The sequence below is a fragment of the Petromyzon marinus genome, chromosome 28 (assembly GCF_048934315.1).
Source record: "Petromyzon marinus isolate PM22_M1 ecotype Great Lakes invasive population chromosome 28, UKy_Petmar_22M1.pri1.0, whole genome shotgun sequence".
Taxonomy (NCBI): domain Eukaryota; kingdom Metazoa; phylum Chordata; class Hyperoartia; order Petromyzontiformes; family Petromyzontidae; genus Petromyzon; species Petromyzon marinus.
Window position 1 is genome coordinate 8,072,547 of NC_133694.1, and position 15,743 is coordinate 8,088,289.

Below are 15,743 nucleotides of genomic sequence, written 5' to 3' on the forward strand. Positions count from 1 at the left end.
CCAACACATCGGTGCGCTGTACTAGCAACTAATTGGCACGTTATGTTTACGTGGCAAACCTTACTAATTGGCTGTGTCGAGTGGTGGCGGGTTTAACGACACATTTTTTATGTACGCGATTTAACCCCCCAAAAACCCCATATTAGGAACACATGAAGAATACGGAGATTGTACTTATTCATCTTGTCACTTCTCTTCTCCACAACGGTGCTCTGAATATGTTGCGTTCTGTACGATTAAAGTTTCGCGCCGAACTGGGTGACCCACGCCTTCGGGAAGGGGGGTTTCCATGCCCGTGACGTCTGGCCGTTGATCCGCATTGGTTCAGCTAAGCCTGGCTCTGCCGATGAGACACTGAATGTCGAAACTGGTCCAGACTTTTCTCGTTTTGAACCAAATGCTGCTGGGGTTACGCAACTACGTTAGGGCACTGTGGCTTGGTGGGATGCAGAGAAAATCCCTTTGTTTTATTATGCGGAGACAAATTGTCTGCATATTTATTTCGTGAATTAGAGTACCCGCAACGACGCTCTGTGTTGAAGGACCAGTGCTCAACACCCGCAACACCTGCAGGGTCTAGCAAAAGAAAGGAAGCGATGGTGATGTGTGGAGGTTTTTTTGGTATCAGTTGTATTGGCCGACACGAATGACATCTTTGCATTAATGTCCCATTATGGGTAGTGAGTGAACTTCGGAGGAAAATAAATAAGCTGACAATATTCCTCCTTCTTCTTTGGTTCTTTCGGTAAAGTCACGTAGAATGAGAATAAAATAATAAATTGATAAAATGAAATAACACAATAATATTCTCACGACGTTTCGGCCACAACACAAGCGGCCTTCATCAGGTGAAGGGAGCGAGACTGTCTGGTAGGACAGCGCTGGAGTGAGAGAGCCACGTTCAGATCACGGCTTTTAAGCTGTGTGAGAGGAACAAAGAGCCTTAGAGTCGCGGCATCTCTTCAGAAAGGTGAGAGACTCGATTAGTTGAGCCTTCTTATCCCGAAGTCTGTTGAATGATCTTAAGGATGTGTGGAATCCCTTATCGTAGAGGCGGTTAAATTTCGATTTAAAGCTTTCGTGACTGCAATGATTCATCTTCTTTGGTTCTTAGAGTCGCGGCAAGAACCAAAGAAGATGAATCATTGCAGTCACGAAAGCTTTCAATCGAAATATTCCTCCTTGCCATATCCTTGTCTGCACACCAAGGCCGTAATTATAATATATATTTGGGGGACACACATCCCCCCCCAATATTCAAATATGCTCAAAATGTTCCCCCCAATATATTGCGAAAAATAGATTTCTGTTTATATGATTGTGGTTATGGTTGTACTTTATTAATCCCTAATCTCTGCCATTACATACAATGAAACAAGAAACAGTAAAAAAGAAAAAAACAGAGCAATGTAATACAATAACACTATTAGACATTGTTGTAAAAAATAAATTAAAAGTCCATCCTATGTGTTAGTGATTTTTAAAAAAATATTTTAGGCATGAAATTCGTTTTCAAATTTAGATTTTTTTTCTGGGGGGGGGGGGACCCCCAGACCCCCTGGAAGATTTGGTCCCCCCCAATGTTGACTCCATGGCTACGGCTTTGCTGCACGCAAAACACAGCAGCATTATTTTACGCATCTCATCGGCCTCGCGGCCTTTATTAGAGTTAATTATTACAGCAGCATTGGCCTAACACAAGAACCCAAGTAAACTCTGGACCGCTTTCAGCATTAAGTGTCCCATCAGCATCGTCAGGCTTACTCAAAGCAATGCTGGTGATCTCGAGTGAGCTGTAGCAGGATCCCATCATCATCATAATAATCATAATATCTATGGGGAAGGTAAAATAAGCACAACCTCGTAAGGTCGTATCGCTAGGTTAGAAGGAAAATTATTTGTTCTATGGAAACACTTTATTTGGTCTCTGTCATCGGAATGCTGAATTTAATCCAGTGACTCAGAACTGTAATTGGGGGTGAGCTAAGTGATTCATGAATTGTTTCAAGGGCAGCTTCCACCCTTCCAATTCAAGCGTTTAGCTGCTTTTAAATAAGAGAAAAATTGGCGGAGCCGCCTTGCCCTTCCAGCAACACACGAACTGGATCACCGTGCAGCACGTGGAACGAAACATCGGACATCGTGCCAAACAACACACGGTACATCGGAGAGCTATCCAGCACAGCCGAACGAGAATACATTATGAGGTCGCACTGATTGTACACAGAGTGTTTGGCACAAATGAACCACAATACCTTGCTGATCTCATCAAGGAGCATAAACCATCATGAAGCGAACTCCGGTCATCCTCGCTGCAGTGGCTTTTGGCGAGCCATCGAACAAAGACGGTCACCGCACCGCACGCTTTCAGAGGCGCTTCCGCGGCCGTCTGGAATGCTCTTCTGATATCAGGAAGCCACTGGAGCGATGCCCTTTTAAATCTAGAATAATAACGAATTTCTTTAGAACTGCCCTTTGTGTTTAGTTTGTTGTCCTTCCCCCCACACCTCCGATTAGCACGGTTGGCTACGTACCGTGCGAAAAAAGTTCAACATACATGTATACAAACGCCTACGCAGCGGTGTAAACCACAACACATGGGAGCTCCTGTTCTCCGTTTTGAAATGGGGAACGCATATTGCGTATCCTATTACCCATGGTTGTATCCGCGAATTTACTCCACTTATCCATCGGGGAAATATCGCGTGTAATATAAGGAATTGGGCCGCGGGCAAATTTGAGTTTTTAGCGGACCTTACAGCTCGGTCCGGCCCATTTGCATGAGCTGATGACAGCTAGGTGGAACGGAATGTTTTGTTGTGGCAAGATGACGTGATGGGGTTTGAATCATCGGCCTCTCGCTGACAAGGAGCGCGTTCATTCGCCCGAGATTTACCCATACAGTAATAGTGATATATTTTTTGTTCCATTAAACAACACGTGGCCATCGATGTCGATGACCCAGATTGCCGGTTGATTTCCCCTCCCCTAAATGGAAAATGAATCGCACAGACGTATACGTCGTTATTACGGCAACAGGACATTTCGTGGCCGTACCGACCCAATAACAGCCGTGTCTGAACGCCCCGGAATGTACTTGAGCAGGTCATGTTTCCGAAGCTAAGCAGGCTTGTTGAGACTGGATTGCTTTCGGATTGGGCGAACACCATGCGTGACAGGTGGTTCACACAGGCTGCACTGATCGTTGTGGGTGAAGACTGGTCAAATGACCCCCGTGGCCACACGCCGTGCGTGGCAGGGCCCTCGCCCAGCAGTGGATTGCCAGGACGGATGTGCAAGGGAGGACGCGTGAGCGTGTCCTCGGATGACTCGTTGTATTCATTCCATGGGAATTACAGTGTGAAAGAAGTTCAACATACATTACATGATATGCCACGCGGGAGGAGTAACGTCATGGGGGGTAACGCGGCGTTTGTATGTATGTATGTTGAACGTCTTTCGCACCGTGCGTAGCCAACCGTGCCAATCGGAGGTCACACTTCGCAAACAATCGCCTTGTGTTTAAAAGCCCCATGTTGTCAGTGAGTAGCATATATAGTATACTGTGTTAGCTATCGATGTATTTGTACAATTACGTTTGGCAATACAGTAAATATGACGTTCAGAGGGATAAGCTTAAGCTGTGTCTGCCACTGAAGTCTCAACATGTTTTAAATGTCTCATACAGATCGGGTAAACACACACTGTAGCTATTTCTATACTTCACATACTCCAGTGCACCCACAGATATGTGACAAGTGACCAAACTTGAGATCTGTATCATTCTAAAGTCAATGGATTTATTCCCCTGGAGCTGTCCAGGGCTCAACTCTGGATTAAAAAAACGATCCATGAGAAACGAAGCACCGATGACACTGATATAACGTGCCGTGAGTGAATTTCGTCTCGATAAATCTTGCAGGTACAATTATTCACTGCCAAGTTGGGCGTCTTTCAAATTATTCTTGGTTCTTTCGGTAAGGTCACGTAGAAGGGAAACAATAAAATGAAAAAAATTTTTCATTGTTGTCCCTTCTACATGACTTTACCGAAAGAACCAAGAATATGAATCCCTGCAGTCACGAAAGCTTTAAATCAAAATTAAAGTCTTTCAAGCTCTTTATATTTTTTTGAAGAGTATGTTCTGTGCACACAAGTCAAACGAAAGGGAAAACAAAGTCCGTCTTTACGTGGCAAGACAAAAAAATGGCACAAGTTATGTTCGAAGGCGACCAGCGACCGTTGCTCAGGGCTAATGTGACGCGCGACTTAAAGAAGTCTCCTGCGGTCGGATTGGGTGTGGCCTACATGCCTCCGCATTTCACCTCGGTCTCACCTGCAGGGCCACCTCACTCACAGCTCACGCCCGGTGAAAAGCCAAGCAGGTTGGATGGGCTGCGCAAACGAGACGTTTTTTTCGACTCATATTGCGGACTGCTCAGGCGCCCTGCGAAACGCCGCACGACCGCCGACTCTGAAGGGCGATCACGAGGTTGACCAGCGCAAACCGAACTGAGCAGTCCGCGTGCCTTTTTGTTTGTTTGTTTGCATTCGTGGTCGCAATTTGAACATGCCCGCCGTTCGAGGAGAACTGTTCTCGCTCGACGAGAAGGACCTACTGCTGCCCACGAATTGGCCAGCTTTGGCCGACCCGACGGACGACACGCCGCCAACAAAGGAGTCCGGTGTCCTGGCCGGCGACCGCCGCCGCGAGAGGATCGTCGTCAACGTGTCGGGCCTGCGCTTCGAGACGGAGCGGCGTACCCTCGAGCGCTACCCCGGCACCCTGCTGGGCGACGCGTCACGTCGCGCCCCGTTCTACAGGCCCGACCTCGGCGAGTTCTTCTTCGATCGCCACCGTTCAAGCTTCGAGTCGGTGCTCCACTTCTACCAGTCGGGCGGAGAGCTGAGACGGCCGTGCGCCGTGCCCCCGCTCACCTTCGTCGGCGAGGTGCTCTTCTTCGACCTGGGCGACGAGGCCGTGGAGAGGCTCAGGGAGGAGGAGGGCTTAGCGGACGACGACGAGGTGGAGGAGGCGACGCTGAAGGCTGAGAGGAAGATGGCGAAAAAGGAGGCTCAGCAGCGGCTGCCTTCGGGGAAGGTGCGCCGCTACCTGTGGAATCTATTCGAGCACCCGGACACGTCCACGTCCGCCAAGGCCACGGCCGTCTTCTCCTTGGTCATGGTGCTGCTGTCCGTGGTCACGTTCTGCGCGGAGACCCTGCCCACGTTCAGGAACAGGCACCACCGGCGGCACCAGCACGGCCGCAACGACTCCGCGGACTCGCAGCCGAGCTCCGAGTGGATGGACCCCTTCTCGGACCCGCTTTTCCTGGTGGAGACCGTGTGCATCGCCTGGTTCGGCCTGGAACTCCTCATCCGCGCCTTCGCGTGCCCGAACAAGCTGGCGTTCGCACGCGACCCCATGAACATCGTCGACTTCATCTCCATCCTGCCCTACGGCATCACCCTGGCCATGGACCAGCTCGGCTCGTCGGCCACCGGCGAGAAGAGCAAGGCGAGCAACCTGGCCGTGCTCAGGACCATGCGGCTGCTGCGCGTGTGCCGCATTCTCAAGCTGTCGCGCCACAGCCAGGCCCTGCAGGTGCTGGCGAAGACGCTGCGCGCCAGCTTCCAAGAGATCGTCACCCTGCTCATCTTCGTCGCCATCGCGGTCGTGTTGTTCGCGAGCGCTATCTACTTCGCCGAGGTGGGCGCGGACGAGGCGCACTTCAACAGCGTGCCCGACGCCTTCTGGTGGGCCGTGGTGACGCTCACCACGGTGGGCTACGGGGACATGACCCCGGTGACCCTGCCCGGCAAGCTGGTGGGCTCCATGTGCGCATTGACCGGGGTGCTCCTCATTGCCCTGCCCGTGCCCGTGATCGCCAACAACTTCACCACCATCTACGAGCTCCAGAAGAAGAAGATGATGATGATGAAGAAGAAGAAGAAGAAGAAGACGATGATGACGACTAAGAAGGGGACGTTGAATGTCATGAACAACGAGGCGCCGCACGTCACCGACGGCCACCAGGCGCATGGCCCGGTGGGGTCATCCGAGAGGTCCCAGCAGAGGTGCTCGCCGTGTGGGGTCCTTTGCTGCGTGCATGGGCCGCGCCGGTGGTGCGACACGGAGGAGAAGCTGGGACCTCGAGAGCGGCAGCAGAATGAGCTTCGATACCCACATGAGACCAAAGTGTGAAACGTGACTGCGTGGTTGTGTTCGATCAAGGGTGAAGGACGCGCGAATGTAAATTTGTTGTGATGCACTTATAGTTAAGAATTTGCATAGTCAAGGCAAAGCAAGACAAGGCACTTTACTATTGAGAATCTCTAAAAGCATAATCCCTTCATCATCATTATTGTCAATCCGTCGTTGGATCAAGGTCTACCCACGATCGATCTGTCGGTCGTATATGTGAGTTGCTTGACCATACTTCACCACGCTGGTTAGTACGGAGGGGGGGGGGGGGCGCACCTGGCTCAGGTAACACTCGCGACTGATGTTAGCCGTGGCTGGAAGTCGAACTCAGGTCACGAAGCACTCGAGGACAGCTAACCACCACGTTCAGTTGATGGATTTGCGCCCGAATTCATTCATTTGCGAACGTGTCGCGTTATACCCGTGGGTGCTTCTCACAACCGTAGAGTTGCCATAACAGACGGTTGGGGCAAGTGCCGTTAGCAAGTAGCGCCTATGAAGGCCGTGGCACGGCACGCAAGGGGCTGGTGTGGCCAGCACCACGCCCGGCCGCCTTTGTCTCCCTAGTGCAGGGGTCGGCAACCTGCGGCTCCAGAGGCGCGTGCGGCGGCTCTTTAAGGAGCTGCTCCCGTGGCGTCGTTTGTTCAAGTCCGTTTCGTATTCACCACGCAGTGCACTGCGCCTCTTTAAATACTGAGTTAAAAAATTAATATAGAATTCGAAAAAAATTCGCTCTTATTTTGGTTGCCGACCCCTGCCCTCGTGGTACTCATTTGAGGCTGAGTCGACCGAGGGGGAGGCCCAGGACCGGTTCAAATATTCGCCACTGTCATTGGTCGTGAGCGCAAATCGAACTCGGGTCGCCGGATGCATCGTGCAGCGCTCTCCAGCCAGCAAAACTTGCATCGATGCAGCATAGTATTAAGTCACGTAGGTGCAAAATAAAATAAATCACGACGTTTCGGGAGAAACACAAGCGTCGGTCATCAGGTGGCTTTCCTGCAGTGACGAAAGCTTCAAATCAGTGTTTAAAATTGTGCTTACCACGCGCACAAACGTGCCCAAGAATGTTGCATCGATTTCCCACGAACTCGACATCACAGCATAAACCCACATGCTGACGACTGAGAAGCCCCATCATACGCCCATCAAGCGGAAGGTCACGCAGTATTTCCAGAATCCCATGTTTTACATTCGTGTAACAAAAACTCCATGGGAACCGTTGTTACAAGATCTGTAACAAGAAGCTGTATTTTTACATGACGGCATCTTCCCCACGGCCGTTCGATCGCCGGCAACATTAAATCGAGCACAACGTGACCGACTGGCAGCAGCAGTGATGCAGTGAGAGGCAAAACTGTGGACAGGTTTCATCCTAAATAGGGGCTCATCAGCACACCTGGACGAGCCGCAACCGAACGGCATTGCACCTCTTTTCATGCTGCGACTTGAATTTATTTATTCTTTTAAAAAAATCAAGTGCCGTAAACAATTCTCCCTGCCAATTAGTTGAGTGAACGTTCGTCGTTGTTTATTAATTTTTAAAGCGGAATCGTGGGTTCCTGTTTCGAAATGTTTACGCGCGTTGCAGCGGGTTTGTTTTTATGATTATTATTACACGCTTTCTATGAATTCACTCTGTCTGTTGTTGTCGTTGTTGTATCCTCAAATCTTGTAACTCAATTTTAACCCACTTCCCAATGTGGTATCGACTGCAAACTTGGTATACTTATGTCATACTGATGACAATACTATATTCTATCATAATATATTTTTAAACAATCTTTTTTATATGTTATGTTTCGGCTTGGGTCTAATTGTCCACGGTCAACTGACGTTGGCTGTAAATGACCACGGGCCCCTTACGTTGTGGCAAGCTTCGGGGCCACTTCCTGGAGTCGTGAAGTTCTTCCATTACTAGCACGGTACATTTCCTTAAAGCGTGTTTTAAAGAAAGTTTTACAAAATTATTACTTATTTCCCCCTTGCCACCGAACAAAGGGCGGTCAACCGCATCGCGCGGCGCTTTCAGATGCGCTTCCGCGGCCGTCTGGAACGCTCTTCCTTCCGACATTAGGAAGACACTGGAAGCTGTGCACTTCTAAATCTAGATTGACAAACTCATTCGTTCAGGATAGTTGATTTGCGTGTGTTTAATACGTTGTCCTTCCCCCGCACCTCCGATTAGCACGGTTGGCTACGTACGGCGTGAAAGAAGTTCAACATGCGTAGATGTTAATGAGATGACATTTATGCTTTTGTTCATAAACAGAAGGAGAAGCCACGGGCCCTCCCCCGCCTCCAGCATTAACCGCGCGCGTCATTAATTTGGCGGTACCGCATTTGGCACAGTTCAAGAAACAAAGTCAACACATCCGCCGATGACTTTCGGACAATAGCAATATTCGCTTTAACACGTAGGCTTTCGCGACCAATATTATTCATAAAAAAGGTTTTTGGGTTAGAACGCGTTTATTTATAAATGTGTCGTAACCCTCTACCACCCGACATGGCCAATCAGCAAAAAAAGTGTCACGTTGACAAAAGACAAATAATTCACTACTTTAGCCCACCGGTGTGTTGAAGAGTGAATCCACATTTACAGTTTGAATACGACGTTTCGCTGGTAAATACATCCAGCATCATCGGGCAATTCGCCAGAATGGTAAAGCCCTCGCTTGCTCCCGGTTTTATATAGAGCAGCAGGGTGACGTCATCACTTAACTCATATCAGGTGCAGTGATTAGAGGCGGAGGGGGGGGGGTATTGTAATTATATCATCGATTAGTAATCAGTCATTGGTTATGATTAGTAATGAGTTGTAGATTAGTAATTCTTTAAATCAAAATGTAATGTGTATTATTTAATAATACGCTTCCAGGCCGCACTAAGCCTGTAGCTGTCAGAGCGATTAAAGTTATTCTTGTTCCTCTCAATTTCAATGGATTTTCTAATTAGTCTTTGCCAGTAATAATTAGTTTTACACACCACTGCAACATTGTCAAAATCAATTGAGTGTCCTTGTTGACAAGCATGTTCTGCCACTGCCGACAGTTGTGTTTGAGATAATGTAATATTTCTCTGATGTTCTGTTATGCTTACGCTGATGTTACATCCCGTCTGCCCAATGTAGCAGCTGCCACATGAACAATTAATCCGATATACACCTTCTGTTGATAGTTTAGGTAATGCGTCTTTAGTGCAAGATACTAGTTTTTGAATTTTGTGTACTGTACCAAATCTTACTGTAATGTTTTGCTTTTGCAAAACAGGGCTAATTTGTCAGTTACTCCTGAGATATATGGAATTTTTATTGTTTTAACAATCTGGTCGCTTTCAGCAGTATTGCTTTGCGATCGTGATTTGGCATTCAGTGCTCTGTTAATTTGAGCATTATTGTAGCCATTCTGTCGTAGTGCGTCTTTAATGTGTTAAATCTCTCTCACTAGACTCTCACCATCTGACACTGTTTTAGCCCGATGTATGAGCGTCTTGATAAGAGAGGATTTCTGAGCTGGATGATGATGTGATTCTGCATTCAGATAGGCATCAGTGTGCGTTTGCTTTCTGTAAACGCTGTGTTATTTTACTGTTTAGGCCATGTCCAAGCAAAATATCTAGGAATGGGAGTGTGTTATTCACCTCCATTTCCATGGTGAACTGGATGGCCGGGTTTCGTGCATTGAGATGATTTAGAAAATCATTAAGTGTATCTTTACCATGTGGCCAGACAACCAAAGTGTCATCCACATATCTAAACCAAAAGGATGGTTTTAATGTGCTCGAGGCAAGTGCTCTTATTTCAAAGTTTTCCATGTACAAATTTGCTATAGCAGGGGATAAAGGAGAACCCATTGCTGCTCCTTCCTTTTGTTTAAAGAAATCCCCTCTCCATAAGAAGTAAGTGTTATTTAAACAATGGCCAGCAAGTTTCGGAATATCTTTTCGTAAACCGGTATTCTTTACTAGTGTATCAAGTAATTTAAGCGATTCGTCCATCCTGATGATCATCCTGATGATATTTTGGTAAGTTTTGATGTGATTTCTCTATTCACTAAGGTTCCAGTGGACGAATCACTTAAATTACTTGATACACTAGTAAAGAATACCGGTTTACCAAAAGATATTCCGAAACTTGCTGGCCATTGTTTAAATAACACTTACTTCTTATGGAGAGGGGATTTCTTTAAACAAAAGGAAGGAGCAGCAATGGGTTCTCCTTTATCCCCTGCTATAGCAAATTTGTACATGGAAAACTTTGAAATAAGAGCACTTGCCTCGAGCACATTAGAACCATCCTTTTGGTTTAGATATGTGGATGACACTTTGGTTGTCTGGCCACATGGTAAAGATACACTTAATGATTTTCTAAATCATCTCAATGCACGAAACCCGGCCATCCAGTTCACCATGGAAATGGAGGTGAATAACACACTCCCATTCCTAGATATTTTGCTTGGACATGGCCTAAACGGTAAAATAACACACAGCGTTTACAGAAAGCAAACGCACACTGATGCCTATCTGAATGCAGAATCACATCATCATCCAGCTCAGAAATCCTCTCTTATCAAGACGCTCATACATCGGGCTAAAACAGTGTCAGATGGTGAGAGTCTAGTGAGAGACATTAAACACGTTAAAGACGCACTACGACAGAATGGCTACAATAATGCTCAAATTAACAGAGCACTGAATGCCAAATCACGATCGCAAAGCAAAACTGCTGAAAGCGACCAGATTGTTAAAACAATAAAAATTCCATATATCTCAGGAGTAACTGACAAATTAGCCCGTGTTTTGCAAAAGCAAAATATTACAGTAAGATTTGGTACAGTACACAAAATTCAAAAACTAGTATCTTGCACTAAAGACACATTACCTAAACTATCAACAGAAGGTGTATATCGGATTAATTGTTCATGTGGCAGCTGCTACATTGGGCAGACGGGACGTAACATCAGCGTAAGACTAAAAGAACATCAGAGAAATATTAAATTATCTCAAACACAACTGTCGGCAGTGGCAAAACATGCTTGTCAACAAGGACACTCAATTGATTTTGACAATGTTGCAGTGGTGTGTAAAACTAATTATTACTGGCAAAGACTAATTAGAGAATCCATTGAAATTGAGAGGAACAAGAATAACTTTAATCGCTCTGACAGCTACAGGCTTAGTGCGGCCTGGAAGCGTATTATTAAATAATACACATTACATTTTGATTTAAAGAATTACTAATCTACAACTCATTACTAATCATAACCAATGACTGATTACTAATCGATGATATAATTACAATACCCCCCCCCCTCCGCCTCTAATCACTGCACCTGATATGAGTTAAGTGATGACGTCACCCTGCTGCTCTATATAAAACCGGGAGCAAGCGAGGGCTTTACCATTCTGGCGAATTGCCCGATGATGCTGGATGTATTTACCAGCGAAATGTCGTACTCAAACTGTAAATGTGGATTCACTCTTCAACACACCGGTGGACTAAAGTAGTGAATTATTTGTCTTTTGTCAACGTGACACTTTTTTTGCTGATTGGCCGTGTCGGGTGGTGGAGGGTTACGACACATTTATAAATAAACGCGATCTAACCCAAAAACCTTTATTATGAATAGCAATATTCTTCAGAACACGCACACCATCCATTCAGCCCCGACCCATTATTTGGCCGATGAAGAAGGCGCATTGCCAGACACACGTTTACTGTCGAGTGCGTTGTGAACGTATACGCGGGATTTCTGTTTTTTTTAGAAATGCAAGCGCTTGCTGCGAGTTCATTAAAATAATCCGTGGTTTAGATGCACGTGGACGACATTAGCGCGATGCTTACCCTCGCAATTGTTCGGGGTGGTGGGGGGGTGGGAATCAGCTTGCACTGAAGGGATAGCTAGATGCAATTTGAACTTATATACTTGATCTATTTGACGTATTTATTTTCGTGTGATTTGCTTACTGTTGTATACGGCCCTTTTTCCACAATTAATATCAATAATAATATTTGCCGATATATTTTTTTAATAGTAACTGAAATAATGAATGAAGACACACAAACCAGACTCTCAGCAAACACAGATGGAGGTCGTGAAAAGGCCATTAAAAAATAATAAATTCCGTCGTCCTCCCCACACACACAACGGGGCACCAGGAGATAGACCATAAAAGGTAATAAACCAAATCAAAGGAGACGGGAGGGGGGGGGGGAAACACTCCAAGAAATTTCAGGGCTCCATCTTGGAAACCCTATACAGAGTGATGCCAAGAGTTAAACAGTTGCCCCTTATTTTGCAATTAAAACAACGGTTACATAGTTCAAAATTCAACAACAAGAATAAGCTAACATTATCGATCCTCACACCCACTTCAATTAAAAAACAGGCCATAATCTACATCAGTGAATCATTACCCATTTAGTAATTCGATACCAAATGATTTTCACCTTTAATACTTTTACTGTTAAATCACACATTTTGGGGACAGAAAATACAGAGTCACATCAAGGGTTATCGAGAAGGAATGAGGCGAACGGGCAAACCTACGAAACGAGTTTAAACAATATTCCAAGAGACCCCGACCGTCTTTGTCTTCCCGCAGCGCGAGAGAGCAGGAATTACACCTTATCGCGAGGGCCATTTGTGCAGCGGATACGCGGGACTTAATGAGATAACACACAAACACCACAACCTATAACACCCTTCGAGATTAAAGGAGGAAGGGGGCGGAAAGGAATCTCTCTTGCCAAGCAGCGTCCAGGACGGCGAAAAACCAGACAGACAGCATTCGATTATTTTTAGTTAACGGAAAGTCCAAGGAAAACATGACAACAAGAATAAGCTGACATAGGAATAATCTTGGGAAACATAAACCAAAAATGATAATGATGAGGGTTAAACCGAGCAGCCAGAGAGAGAGAGAGACTCCCGGCTTCTTTGTCTTCCCGCAGCGTGGGAGAGAAAGGAATTCACACCAGAGCAAGGGAATTATTATTGTGCAGGCCATCTGCACACCCGACGCGCGGGACTTAATAATGGCACCCCACCCCACTACCGCGGGCGGACAAGTAATTAACAGCGAAGCCCGGTCACAATACATAGTTTCATACATAACTTTAATGTTAACGTTATTCACTGTAAACTATATTCCGTTTATATAACCTTGCAAACACCAAGGAATACGAATTCCCAGGATCAAGAGGCATACCTCTTAACCCAGGATATCGGAAATAAAATAATATAAATGATAAGCATACACACGGAATGACGAAATTAATAAAAACTGAGGAAGGGCCAGGATAACGGGGTGAATCACAACCTTGTTGAACATAAAACCAAATGATATTTGAGCGATGTTAAACCAAGGGCCAGGGAAAGAGAGAGCCTCCCGGCCGTCCTTGTCTTCCCGCAGCACGTGATAAGAATATGCATACGCTCAAGAGATCATCATATCCTCGTGAAAATAAAAAAAAACAGATACCGGGAGTCACAGACAAAATCCTAACTGCCAGTGGTACGGTACCAAAAACTATGATGGAATAAATGTTAACTTTAAAAAACCTTAAAATCCTTTGTGCGTCGGAAAATGTCATACGGGGGGGGGGGGGGGGGGGGAATCGCCCCTCCCTCCAGATTGTATAACGCAGACAGAGGGACGCCTTCGGGACGATTTTGAGGCATTTGTTTCCTTTTGATGGTCTATGGCTCGAGGAAGCCACGAACGGAACTATGCCATAAATGACACACACACACATGCACACACATACAGACACGCACACCCCAACCCACGACACACAGCTAGATCAAAGGGAGCCCCGCCCTCGTAAGGAGGAGGAGCCAAGGGGAGAGATTTTGTCATAAAAAGAGGGGTCCATGAGCATTTAATTCAGCTCATCAGCCAGCGGACAAGCTCATCAGCCAGCGGACAAGCTCATCAGCCAGTGGACAAGCTCATCAGCCAGCGGACAAGCTCATCGGCCAGCGGACAAGCTCATCGGCCAGCGGACAAGCTCATCGGCCAGCGGACAAGCTCATCGACCAGCGGACAAGCTCATCAGCCAGCAGACAAGCTCATCGGCCAAAGGACAAGCTCATCAACCAGCGGACAAGCTCATCAGCCAGCGGACAAGCTCATCGACCAGCGGACCAGCTCCTCATCAGCAGCAGAAGAAGACGGCGACCATCAGAAGACCAGCCCTACCGACGCAGAAGGAGTCTCTACGACTCGCCAGAATGGCAAGACTCGCCACTTAGCTACGTGCTAGGTCATGCGAATTGAACATCATCAGAAGAAGCCGACGAGAATCCCAGCATCAGCCACCAGAGAGCGCCGACGGCGCACCACCATCGCCAACATCTACCGGCGGAGAGGGCGCCAACGACGAGCACCAAGACAGCTGCCACGAGCGAGCTGTGATCGACATCTACCGACGGGTCACCGCACCTACAGCACCGTGCCACTCCGTCACAACCAGCGAGGAGTCGAATCAACTACTGTGAAAGGAGAATCAACCATACGTGTGATGCACTGCCCCCCCCCCCCCCCCACCCACCACACGACAAACCAGGCGTCTGCTTGACGCAAAGAATTAATTCCGAACATTGGCCTACTCCACACAATCCCTATCACTCAAAACACACGCAAGTCATTAACTAAAGCCTAATCCTCAAGACGTGAACCATCAGTGGCCGTAAAAGCATCGCGACAGACCAAGTGATAACCATCCGTCGTTTATAAGTACGGTAATAATTTTTCCTCCTTAATTTTTTTGTTTTGGGTTGTACTTCTAATCGCATAAATTACCAACAGATCCATCAATACGAATTAATCCTTGACACCTTCGCCATGGAGCTACGCTCAAGGGGGGGGGGGGGATAGCATATCCAGCCAGTTTCCTTATCAGGCGATCTGGTCCACAATTAATTAAAAGTTGGCCCAACACAAGGATCTCAGGGGAAAGCGCGCACCCCGTCGCACACCCTCACTCCAAGCCATTTCTGTAATCATATAATCTTACCGATGGATCTATTGATATATTTGTGCCTTTGGGAATAATAGCTGCTTTTGATTGTCTTTTCGTATGAATATCGTCGTATAATCTTAAGTACCTTTCGTTCATAATTGCTGCACGTGCTCGTGTCACGCTGCATAAGAATTAATTGCTCTGATATCCAAAGTGAAACAACGTGATAAGAATTGACTTGAAGGTCTGTGAATGGATGCGGTACTGTGTGGGCAATTTTCAAGTATACGAATTTGTATATTATAAAGTTAAGGCTTTTGTTTAGAATAACGAATGCATGTTTTTTAACGACTCTCTTTCTCACCAACTGAGCTCGCGTTACGCGGGGGAAGGAATCACATGTGCCGTTATCAAAGTGAAACAACGCAGTCGTGATGATACTGTGTTGAAATTCCAAGATTGAGAGTTGCATCTTTTAGAGTTAAAGTTTAGTTAGAAAATAAAATTGATTAACACAGAAGTGGTGGTGTTTCTTTCCGAAATTTCATGCATAAGAGCTGTATCCTGCGT

The 15,743-nt window shown here is 46.6% G+C and overlaps 1 protein-coding gene across 1 annotated transcript; it reads left to right on the forward strand.

The window, feature by feature from the left end:
* The first annotated feature begins 4,300 nt into the window (after window positions 1–4,300).
* On the forward strand, window positions 4,301–6,205 carry LOC116946828 (potassium voltage-gated channel subfamily A member 7). Its single transcript, XM_032961997.2, has 2 exons — window positions 4,301–5,026; window positions 5,081–6,205. The coding sequence occupies exons 1-2, from the start codon at window positions 4,571–4,573 to the stop codon at window positions 6,203–6,205; spliced, it is 1,581 nt and encodes a 526-aa protein (XP_032817888.2). The 5' UTR covers window positions 4,301–4,570.
* Window positions 6,206–15,743: the final 9,538 nt, after the last annotated feature.

Excerpts from the sequence above, each read along its gene's own strand:
- LOC116946828 (XM_032961997.2), top strand. The coding sequence starts at position 4,571 with ATGCCCGCCGTTCGAGGAGAACTGTTCTCGCTCGACGAGAAGGACCTA. Across the intron at positions 5,027-5,080 it reads GCTTAGCGGACGACGACGAG|CAGCGGCTGCCTTCGGGGAA; the intron begins GTGGAGGAGGCG and ends AAGGAGGCTCAG.